Source organism: Pseudophryne corroboree, chromosome 2 (assembly GCF_028390025.1).
Source record: "Pseudophryne corroboree isolate aPseCor3 chromosome 2, aPseCor3.hap2, whole genome shotgun sequence".
Lineage (NCBI taxonomy): Eukaryota > Metazoa > Chordata > Amphibia > Anura > Myobatrachidae > Pseudophryne > Pseudophryne corroboree.
In genome coordinates, this window is record NC_086445.1 from 936,122,363 (window position 1) to 936,134,672 (window position 12,310).

General features: G+C 44.1%; 1 protein-coding gene across 2 annotated transcripts in view; it reads left to right on the forward strand.

The window, feature by feature from the left end:
* The window catches only part of DCBLD2 (discoidin, CUB and LCCL domain containing 2), a 213,890-nt gene extending 204,447 nt beyond the window's left edge, over positions 1–9,443 (forward strand). For both annotated transcript variants that reach the window (XM_063956268.1, XM_063956269.1), the window contains exons 14-15: positions 733–858; positions 1,979–9,443. In XM_063956268.1, coding sequence (XP_063812338.1) covers positions 733–858; positions 1,979–2,415 — 563 coding nt within the window. In that variant the 3' untranslated portion in view covers positions 2,416–9,443. The remainder of the gene's footprint in view (positions 1–732; positions 859–1,978) is intronic.
* The last annotated feature ends 2,867 nt before the right edge of the window (positions 9,444–12,310 follow it).

Sequence of the window (12,310 nt, forward strand, 5' to 3'; positions counted from 1 at the left end):
GCGCCCATCCCAAGTGCGGATTGTCTGCAATACTTGTGTATAGTTATTGTTTAACTAAAGGGTTATTGTTGAGCCATCTGTTGAGAGGCTCAGTTATATTTCATACTGTTAACTGGGTATAGTATCACGAGTTATACGGTGTGATTGGTGTGGCTGGTATGAGTCTTACCCGGGATTCAAAATCCTTCCTTATTGTGTCAGCTCTTCCGGGCACAGTATCCTAACTGAGGTCTGGAGGAGGGTCATAGTGGGAGGAGCCAGTGCACACCAGGTAGTCCTAAAGCTTTCTTTCGTTGTGCCCAGTCTCCTGCGGAGCCGCTATTCCCCATGGTCCTTGCGGAGTCCCAGCATCCACTACGGACTACGAGAAATAGATTTACCGGTGAGTAAAATCTTATTATTTAAGTGTTGAATTTTCTGTTTTCTCTTGAAGTGCACCACTAATCTGCACATAGACAAAACATCATCATGTACGCTGATCGACTATTAATCAGGATGCGGACAATACATTTACTATGAACTGTTTTGTGTATACCACCACATAGAAACAATCTATAGGTTTGGTGCATGTGGGTGTGCTGCCACCTTGTGGTGAACTAGTGTCTTAGCTATACTCAATAGAATAGATATTACTATATTTTACTCACAAACTGTAGTTCACCATGATCACCATTAGTTATATATACTTTTATATTAATATTACCATTAACAATTTCCCACCATTATTTGCAGGCTGGTGGAAAGGAATGAAGCAGTTTCTTCCCGCCAAATCAGCAGAGCATGAGGAGACCCCGGTGAGGTACAGTAGCTGTGAAGTCAGTCGTCTGAGATCAAGGGAAGTGACCGCCATGTCAGCAGGTACAGCAGCGGCCCTCACTGGTCAGCACAATGCCTCTTTACAGTGCTCACTACTTTTTATGAAAGTTGTATTGTATTGTTGCAATAAATCATCTATATGATAGAAACGTAGAATTTGACGGCAGATAAGAACCACTTGGTCCATCTAGTCTGCCACTTTTTTATCCTTTAGGTAACCTCAACCCTTTTTGAACCTTAATTCTTTGTAAGGATATGATGTTTCTCAAGTGTACATAGCACAAGTGTGTATGTATACATGTATGGATTTGTAGATAACATTGGGATATGCTTGAGCGTCAGCGGATGGGCACCAAATCAATCACAAGCTTTGTGGCCTCCTAGGATGCACCGGGCTCGTCCATATAATCCCACCCACCGACTCAGTCAAATCAGTTTTTTGTTTGGCGCGGCAGGAGTCGGACCATGGTCACAGGGCTGCTGTGTTTGGCAGCCCTAAGAGCTTTTTTTGATTTCTTTTTATAGTCTTACATTTTTTTTGAGTGAACTTTCCTATCAGCGTCTTACACGTATATTGGAAAGAGTCGCTCCAACAACTCTCCGCTGGGTCGCAACAACGCTTACCCACGGTACAAGTGCTGTCTCGAGGTCCTATGGGAATTACACACCACTTAGGGACCCAGTCAAAAGGTTGAGACCTGGTTACTATTGAGACCTGGTTACTAAAGGTGATTAACCATGGGCAGTGGTGTCACAATGGGGGGTGCGGGTTGCACCCGGGTGTCACCCGCCGAGGGGTGACTGCTCCTGCTCAGTGACAGGAACCGGGTGCTGCACTGTTACATTACGTGCGGCACCCGGCTCCTCACACAGCTTAGGAGCCGACACTACAGACAAAGCAGGCTCCGGGAGCAGCCAACTTCTCCCAGACTGCTGAGTGACGGAAACAGGAGTCGGGGCACTAAGCCACCCCACACGAGTGAATCCGGTAAATGCGATCAGATCAAATGAATTTCAGAGATATAAGAGGACAGTAAAGATGTAGGATGGTAAATGTAAAGTTATACTTGTGTCACACACACACACACACACACACACACACACACACACACACACACACGAGATAGAAGAAAGTTACTAAATCTATTTTGTTTTTTACCAGAATACGCCCAGCCCCTAGTTGGTGGAGCAGTCGGCACCTTGCATCAGAGATCCACCTTCAAACCAGAGGAAGGGAAAGAACCGGGCTACGCTGACCTGGATTCTTACAACTCGACAGAGCAGGACATTTATCATGCCTATGCAGAACCACTGCCAACCAGTGGGCCAGAATATGCCACTCCAATCATTATGGATATGTCTGGGCATCCTGCCGGAACCATGTGCCTGCCTTCGACGTCCACATTTAAATCTGGGGGGGCCCAAGCTCCTACACTAGTGGGGACCTATAACAAACTCTTATCTAGGACAGACAGTTCAGCATCCACACAGGTACTATACGACACTCCGAAGGTGGCTCCGGGGTCGAGCGCGGTGGAGGAGATGGTGTATCAGGTTCCCCAACCAACAGCGAGCAAGGATGTGCCTCCTGCCGAGTAAATAGGGGCACAGTGTATTCATTTGAACAAAGCGGCTTTATTTTCTACGAGCACATTGCATCTTGCGTGTCCTTACGAAAGTAGATGATAGTCACATTGGTAAACATTTTATTTGAAACAAAGATTTCAACCACTGTTCACGAGCTTTATACGGAAACACTAAACTACTTAACCAAAATACGCATAGGTCAGCAAGACGCAGAGGTGCCTTTCAGAAGATGTGATTGGTCTGCTAAGCTGCTTCCTGATTGGTAACCTGTGCATAGAATGTTGACTCAGTCAGCCACTGGTTCTTGTAAGTTGTTCTGCTTTACAGGAACGTGGCCAGTGCTGATATCCACCTAGCAATATGTTACATTATTTCATTGTTTTACTTTATGCCATCACCTTGTCCTTTCAGCAGCATCCTCAGAAGTTTAGTTTTTTTTGGGAGTTACACAATTAACATGCCAATATTTATTTACCGCCTGTTTATCCTACTGAGCTCTGCTTAGGGCAGCATGATAAAATAATTATACTGGCCCTCCTATGTGCGCATCCAGCCCGAAACACACAAACGCTGTGACATTTTTTTATGTTGTGTCCGTAATGGCTGTTTTTTTTTGTTGTTGTTTTTTTTGTGGCGGAAAGAGGGTTTTTGGTGCTTAAGACGAAGTTTCCAGTCATGTAGTGCTTTCTCGTGTGTAGAATATCATCATGTGTATACAACAGCATGGGAATTACATAAAAGCTTCTCTACACAGAACTGCATACAAAAGCTGATGATGATGTCCAAAGCAATTAGGGGGGAGATGTAGCAAATATTGGAGAGCGAGAAAGTACCAGTCAATCAGCTATTACAGGTTGTGCTTAAAAAATGTCAGAAGCGTATTGGTTGGTGCCTTATCGCTCTCCAGCATGTGATAAATCTCCCCCTATACAAAACATGTCATTTTGGGAAGCCGTTAGAATGTGATTAGTTAATTGATATTGGCATTACCTCCTATACAGTTTCTTTTAGAACGGTTTTTCAGTGGTTCCACATATTTCTGTACTTCACATGCATTTAATGCGGCTTGTGCCAGCAATGAACCGGTCCCTGATAAAAGCAGGATATATAGTGCATGCATTTTCATTTTCCAGAAAAATGAGCTGTGCCTGCCTGCTACAACCCGCCTGCAAGTATTTGTCTAAACACAGACAAGTTACTCCAGATATAATAGCAACTGTGACCTAAATACACTGTTTACAGAGCGTTCCGTTCAGTTTCTGTTACGTGCCATCTAGATGTCATTATATACCAAGTGCCAGTGATTGCCGGTAAAATGAGGAATTCCTTTTTATATTTACCAGACGGAACAAGCTGTCTGCAAGTTGTTTTTTTTGTTGTTTTTTTTAAAGTTGATACATATAAAACAATAGATACCAGCCCGTCAAAATGACGGAACAACATAATGGTAATGTCAGCGCCAGCAGCTGTACACGCTCGAACGGAGCAACACTTGAATTACTCCGTCGGGCGCCATCTAGTGGCCGCCGGAGCGCAAAACACTTGAATTTCCCCCATAGAGGTGAGGAGCAGCGTTAGCCTTTTGTTATTTAGGACTTACGTTTTCTAAAGTGTAATTTTTCAGTCTACTGATCATTTTATATGTTATCAGACCCTTATACTGCAAGCGGCTGCTTGATGAATCACAGTGCAGCCATGGATGTTTTGTCAGGATTTCTGCAAACAGTCTCTGGTGTTTTATTGGCTACAGCACAGCATCTTATTGCGACCAGTGAACAGTCTGAAAGCGTTTCTCTGGTATGGGGAGGTGAAAGGTTAAGAAGAGCAACCTCGATGTTTGCTTGAATGGAATTTTTAGCAGTATTTTCCAAATTACAGTTTGTACGTGTTTATGTGCCAGTTTCACCAATCAAGAGACATTACCTCAGGGATGACCTCAGTTCACAGGAAAAACTATTTCTTGTTCAATATTGCATTTTCTTATTCCAGCCTAGGCCCACAGCCATTAAGCAATAAAGTCTACTGACAAATAATTAAAAACCGAATGGCCTGAGCAAAACCAAAAATGGTTTCCCAGTGCAGCGTTGGATATGGGTCCTCAAAAATATTATTTTCCATAACTTAATTGCATGAGGGGAAACCCCTAAGGAAGATGATCTCATTATACTTCCCAGAGATCTTGATTCTTGGTCTGAGAGGGCTTAGTAGAATAGGAGCATAATTGAGTGGACAATGGCCATGGCTTGGTGGATATATGGAGTCTGTCTTAATTTCAGTTTATAAAGTGTTAGAAGGTGTATAATTACGCCCTGACCAGGTGCTTTGTGCTAGACGACATATTAGGCTCCTGAAAAAGTACTTAGGCAAAAAGTCTTAGGCACTATAGGCCGGATTCAGAGATGGAAACAGAACACATCTCTGCTGATGTGTAAAAATACTAACGCAGCAGGAGCGGTCTGCAGGAAAAAGCCACCTTCTGCATTACGCGGCGTCACATCACGTCCGAAGCTTACTTGGAATGACCGACAGAAATGCTCAGCAGGGGCTGGGAAATCTGCATCCATAGACGCAGACCCTGGCCTCTGCACTCCCAGAAAATGGAGGCAACAGGCTATCATTTTTAGGAACGCTGGCCTGCTCTGCCTAACGCCTGCAATCTGTCAGGCTGTGGCTTAGGGGGCACTGCGTGCGATCACAGTCCTGAGCATGCGCAGTCCACCCACCGTCGGAGATTTATGCAAACCATCTGTTTTGCCGACATCCCTGAATCGGGCTCTGTGTTGTTGTAGTGAACCAGGTCCCCCTGATGCCCATCTTGGAAAGCGTTTATGCATATGCTCTGTGTTTTTGGCTGCTTCCTGCCGGTCCTCTGTACTTATAGCGCAGGGAAGCTTTGATGTATTAGGGCAGGGATGGGGCACCTTCGGCCCTCCAGCTGTTGTTGAACTACACATCCCAGCATGCCCTGCAACCGTTTTAGCATGGCCAAATGGCAAAACTGTAGCAAGGCATGCTGGTATGTGTAGTTCAACAGCTGGAGGACCTAAGGTTCCCCACCCCTGTATTAGAGAGACATCCACCAGCAAGCAGGACTCCCAGCACTAAAGCTAGCACATTGCATTTGTGTATAGCCCCTGATCATTTCTCTCCCTGGTGGGGGCAGCGTAGGTTACATAGTGCACAGGGCATTCTAGAGCAAGACGTACAGTATGCGATACCATAGCCCTATAAAACGTTATTTGGAATGGTATTTAAATGAACTCAAACTAAAAGTGTTGGAGCGAAGTGTTACAAAACTAAGTAAGGAATATTTAATGAATATAGATGGGGAAACACAGAAAACATTAATGGTAAGTCGGGAAGTGGTCGTATGTAGCATGGAGATACTTGCATATTATATATGTGCATGTACTGTAGCTGATGACACCTGTATTGGTACCAGTGGCAATGGGTTGAGAATTTGATTTATCACCAGGAGTCCAGGTGGGTCACCTGTAGGTTATAATGTTTGTTTATAAATAATAGTAAATGTGACTGCATGGTGTAGGACGTTTAATGTGGACGAGGCATTTATTAATGTATCAGCTCCCTTACTAGGAGAGAGATTCAAGCTTTTGACTTGGAATGTTCCTTTCATGCATGGCTGACATATAGTAATTAACCCAATGGGTGTTAATGTTTTTTTGGGGGGGAAAGGTTCCGATGGTTTGAGTTTATGTGACTGGCGTTTGGGAGACCGCCGGTCACCATACCGCCGGCGGGAACCCGGCTTTTAGATTGCCGGCGGGGGGACAAGCGCAACGAAGCCCCTTGCAGGCTCGTTGTGCTTGCCACGCAGAGGGCTCGCTGTGCTCGCCAGAGGTTCTATTCTCACTGTATGGGGTGTCCGTGACCGCCGGTCACATACTGTAACCGCATCCCAGTCCGACAGGTAAAAATGCCTGACGTGCATATGGCATATTTCAAAGTTACTTAATATACGAGAAATATGGTAAGTATTGTATCATCATATGCAGACTTCCTGACTGTAAAGCTGGGCACACATTCAGGTGGCCAATAAATAAGTGTGTATACTTACCTGGAACCGACACTCGGTCGGCGCTACCGCAGGTCTGCCAAAGTGTCGGTCAGGTGTCTACCCAGCCTAACTCTACTGAATTGCATTGTAGGAAGCCTTATACACCTATGTGAATTTATTATAGCAGTCTAACAAGCACTGAAACATCTTAAATTCAAGGAGAATGGCTACTTGTTAGTGATCAGATTACTTTTTATAATGGGTCATTATGCATATTTGGTATAAATAGCCCTTGAAGAATTTGTAATCTAAGTAGATCTAATGCAGTTTAGGGGGGTTGTCTACCTGTAGATGATTTAGTAGCTTGTACATACTAATATACAATTTCCAATAATTATACCCATCCTTTTAATTGAAAATCAAAGAGCCAAAACAAGCCGCTAAAAGTCGAGGAATTAAGTCGTTTATGATCTGATCATTGGTGCCCACAATTCCAGCTAGTGCTTGTGCAGAGACATACTCGTTTTATCCAGGGTAAATGTTCTAACCTGAAAAGCATTTCTGCTGTGTTGAATATTAGATGCACCGCAGATAATATAATGCAAAACAGGATCATTGGGGCAGATGTATTAAGCCTGGAGAAGTGATAAAGCAGTGATAAGTGCAAGATGTGAACGCACCAGCCAGTCCGCTCCAATATTTAAATCGACAGGAGCTGATTGGCTGGTGCATTATCACCTTGCACTTATCACTGCTTTATCACTTCTTCAGGCTTAATACATCTGCCCCTCTGTGGCTTATGTCTGCCACTAAATGAGTTACAGCAATAAAGTTTTTCTGTTTTTTTAACTGAAATGCAAAGCACTGCCTGGTGATGTTAAAGCATGGCTAGAAAGGGATAAGGTAGAAAGAGCAATGTATTTAGTAACCATTACAGAAAGTACACAAATCCTTTTGATGACGACTTTTATTCCCCAGTTATATAATGAGTATTATGCTTGAATAATCCTTTCAATGTGACTGTATTTTACTGACGATATCCTATCCAAGACTAGTAAACCCAAAAGATCTAGTACTAAACATAGAGGGAATTCAAATAGCCGTTGTAAATGACCACGGCTAATTGATCCCCCCTGGTGGTGTTCAGTTGACCTCGATAGCCGGTGCTATTGGGGATTTTTTTCTCACCTGCCCGGAGTCAGAAATAAAGTCTCCGATAACTGACACTTTTTCTTGCGGTTTCGGCCTTGAAAACACATGGATCCGGGGAACTTATCCCGGATCCTGTGCGTTTTCGCTTAAAAACGGGTCAATTTTTGCACAAAAAAGAGGCTGCAATTGAATTGCATGATAGAACCATCTGGCAAAAAAACGTGGTAAAGATTTTTAATTTTTTTTGCACAAAAATGTATCGGGTCAAATTTTGTTTGGATAATACCTGCTTTCTTTGCTTATAGCGTTATAGGCTTGCTGCAACAGCCACTTATACACATTCTATACAAAGCCTTTGTCTGTTGTATTTGGTAACAGTTGTGGGTATGCAGCACGCATCAGATTAGACTGCAATAGGCCACCCGGTCATTTGTGTCTTGTATATGTCCCATTTTGAATTGCTGTCGTGAACTCTTACTGTAGTTCTACCATTCATCTGCAGGACCTTGATGTATAATTGCTGTATCAAAAGTTTATACCATAAGTAGCCTGACACCAGAGGACTGCCCAGTAATAGGACAGGCATCGAGTGTTCGTCTCACTACCCACTGATTTACATCGCTGCCTGTGTGACCGTCACACATGGGGGATCAATAATATTTGTGCCTTCAGAGGTTGTCTTAAATCACATTCTATTCCGAAGGCTTTACGGGGACATTCGGTGAAAGTGCTGGGCTGACACTTGTAGTTCATAGGAATTTCCATAACCGTCTGTGAATTTACTGTGTGACACCAAACGAGAGCTTACATAATAAAGGTAAGCCACCAGTGTGTTTTGTGCAGATGATTTCACTGCACACTATGCTGACGAGTGGGACTGTGGGTTGTTTTAAATAATGCAATAGCAATACAAACAATTTATTTTTGGTTTCTCTGCTGTTGGCCATGTAAAAAGCTAATGAAACTTTCCATGACCAGTGCTACCAGTTACTGGAGTGCCGAGAACGCCATACTGATGCTGGGTTTTTGGGAATGTGCCGTTTTGGGAACTGTAGCAAATCATTTTTTTGGTCACCACTGTAAAATCGCCTACAATGGGTGGTGTGATCATGCAGAACTATAAGACGCTGTCATGTCCAGGATTGCAGCTTCGTATTGGTCCACGCAGTCACACAGCCCATACAAGCCAGTGCTGTCAGAGGAGCGTTGAATTGGGTGATTATATTTACACCTTATCTGGGAGTGCAGCTTTAACTTGGGAGAGAGAGTAAAAGCAATGTATAAATAGTTATAAAGACTCCATTGATTTAAGGGGGAGATTTATCAAAGTTTAGAGAGAGATAAAGTACCAACCAGCTTCTGCCCTTTTACAGGTTGTTTGAAAAATGACAGGAGCTGATTGGTTGGTACTTTATCTTTCTCCAAGGTTTGATGTTCAATACTCTATGCAATCGCATCCGTAAGTATGAAGACGCTGGTCAGTAAATAGCCTCCAATATGGTGGTAAACTCTCCAACATAAATCTGTAAGTGTCAACTGCTGGCGTTGAATATGAGCAGACTGTTTACTTATTCAGGTACTGAAACAATTACAATCATTCACTGTAGTAATTGTAGTAATGGCTGCCACAGCCATATTCTGTGTATCCTTCATCTGCTAATAAGCTGCACACGACATGGACACAACTTGTGTTAGGTTTGTGCATTTCCATCCACAGAGCTCTCTGAATGTAATTTGTCTGAGATCTGCATGTACTGTAGGCACATTGTATCTGTATATGTTGTTAGACTGTAGATTGTATAAAGGAAGAAAGTTCTACGTGTTTTGAAAAAAAAATGTACATAAAATAAAAAAAATTGTGAGAATTTTATATATTTTTTTGTCATTATTATCTTTGGAGGAAATACTGGTTCCATCTACATAAATGAATAGTGTTGATTACAATTGAATGGATCTACGGTGTATGTTTGGAAATAGGTTCCGATTCAAGACATCCTGCAGATCAGTTATTCACAAATCATATCTGGTTCAATGGTCAACCGTAAACATGTCGGCATTAAGAAAGGCGGCACCACAATGTCCATATGGCTGAAACTGTCGGCAAACACCAGGTCAACATCTTGAAACGGTCTACAGCAGGCCGGGCCAACCTGCGGTTTTCCAGCTGTAATGGAACTACACAATCCAGCATGCCCTGCCACAGTTTTAGCATTCCCTAATAGCAAAACTGTGTCACGGCATGCTGGGCCTTGTAGTTTCACCACAGCTGGAGAGCCACAGGTCGGACAAGCCTGGTCTACGTGTTCATGTGACATGCCAACAGTTTCAGGGTGCCGACGTTTAGGGTTAGGCTGCAGGGAGAGGTGCGGGGAGGGTTAGGGGGAAAATACCAGAATACTGCAGTCATAGATCTATTGTGTTAGTCAACTAACCCACCTGTGCTCCAGCCAGATGCTATGGAAAACCTGGACTGTCCTCAGTGGGGTACAATAAGAAACAGGTGATGCTTTAAGGATTTCTGTCTGTGGTAGCAGATGGGATAAATCCACAAAACATGACCTGTCAGTGGTACTTGAGAATCGCTCATCTACATTTATTTTAAAATATGAAGGGGGTTACTGCACCTGAATAAACGTATTGGAAGGATATAGTGGGTAGCGTTAGGCCTGTGGGTATATTCCTCTTCAGTCAATTTGTGTGTTTAACATGTAGTGAAAAAATACATAACACATTGATGGGTACAAATATGTATATATTGTACGGTGGCATACTTTATGGCGCACTGGGGTCCTTCATTCAGGTACTGCTTCAGTTGAAGCTAACAAAGTATTTGCAGTTTTAAAAATACTGTCGTAAAAATGACCTATAATTGCCAAATGGTGTAATATACAAATGATGGCAGATCTGAACACTAACAGGCTTTCTCTTACGTCCTAGAGGATGCTGGGGTCCACATTAATACCATGGGGTATAGACTGGTCCACTAGGAGTCACTGGCACTTTAAGAGTTTGGGCTGGCTCTTCCCTCTATGCCCCTCCTACCAGACTCAGTTTAGAAAATGTGCCCGGAGGAGCTGGTCACAGTTAGGGGAGCTCCATAGGAGTTTTTCTAGTTTTATTTTTTTAATTAGAGTTTAGGCACAGGGAGGCTGCTGGCAACAGCCTCCCTGCTTCGAGGGACTTAGGGGTGGGGGGGGAGTAGTGTCCAACCCTGAGAGGTTAATGGCCACTATCTCAGCTGACAGGACACTGAGCTCCTGAGGGTGATGATCGTTAGCCGCCCCAGGCGACCGCTCACTCCTGCAGCATGCTGCCACCCCTAACAGCCAGAAGATTCCGTGGCGAGTGAGTCACCGGCGCCCCAGCAAGTGGGGAGCTGGTGTGAAGATGGCGGCAACAGGGTGGGAGTGCAGTACTAACTGCGCTCCGGAGGCTCAGTGGTACACAGTGCGGCGCTATGAGGGGCGCCCTGAGCCAGTGCCTATACCCTACACTGGTCACTCATGCTGTTAGGAATCTAGGTACCGCTGCCAGCGCCATACCTCAGGCCAGTATACAGATGTAAAAGCGGGAAGCAGCGCCATGTTTCAGGGGACGGAGCTTGTCAGAGCGCCATTTTCCTCCCTGCAGATCCAGCTACAGAGACGCTGACAGGGAGAGCTGTCTCTTCACATGACTCTAGCTATCCTGTGCGGTACCAGTGGGTTGTAGAAGTGGGGGAGGCTTTATAATTACTGTGTAGTCTATTAAGGGTACACAGGCAGCGCCAGGTAATTTGTTATATCTACCTTATTAAGCGCTGTGTGTGGGCTGACTCCAGGCTCTATGTTTCTCTGAAAGTTCTTGGGGAAAAACTGTGTCTGACATTTTCCTGTGTGAGTGTGGTGTATGTTTCTCACATAACCATGTCCAGTGACTCTGTGTCTTATGCTGCAGAGGATATTTTTTCTCCAGGAGAATCCATTCCATGTACCCAGGAATGTAATGCATTGTCTCAGATTCCTATTAATGAGCCAGAATGGCTAATTTCTATTAAGGGAATGATATCTCAGATCTCTACTAGGGTAGCTCATACTGGACAGAAACTCAGGTTTTAAGGAATTCTATGGCTGTTTGGTCAGGTTCTGTTCCTATTCTTTCTCAATCCCCGAACACAGTGGTTCTCAAACTCGGTCCTCAGGACCCCACACAGTGCATGTTTTGCAGGTAACCCAGCAGGTGCACAGGTGTATTAATTAATCACTGACACATTTTAAAAGGTCCACAGGTGGAGTTAATTATGTCACTTGTGATTCTGTGAGGAGACCTGCAAAACATGCACCGTGTGGGGTCAAGAGGACCGAGTTTGAGAACCTGTGCCCTAACATATTCCCAAAGAAACGACACGGATACCGACTCTGACACAGCAGACGATGATGTGCTGAGGGGGCGGCATCCCTGGCTTAGGGGGTGCCGCTCATCATTGAGGCCATTAGAAATGTGTTAAACATTGCGGACACACCACCTGAGCAGGTTGAGAAGGCTTACTTCAGAGATAATAAGAAAGCCTTGCTAACCTTCCCTGCGTCTAAAGATTAAATGCTTTATTTGAAAAATCCTGGGAAACCCCCGGAGAAAAAGTTCCAGATCCCCAAGAGGGTTCTGGTTGCTTTTCCCTTCCCTGAGGAGGATAGAAAAAGATGGGAAAACCCACCCATAGTTGACGCTTCTGTCTCCAGACTGTCAAAAAAGGTGGTT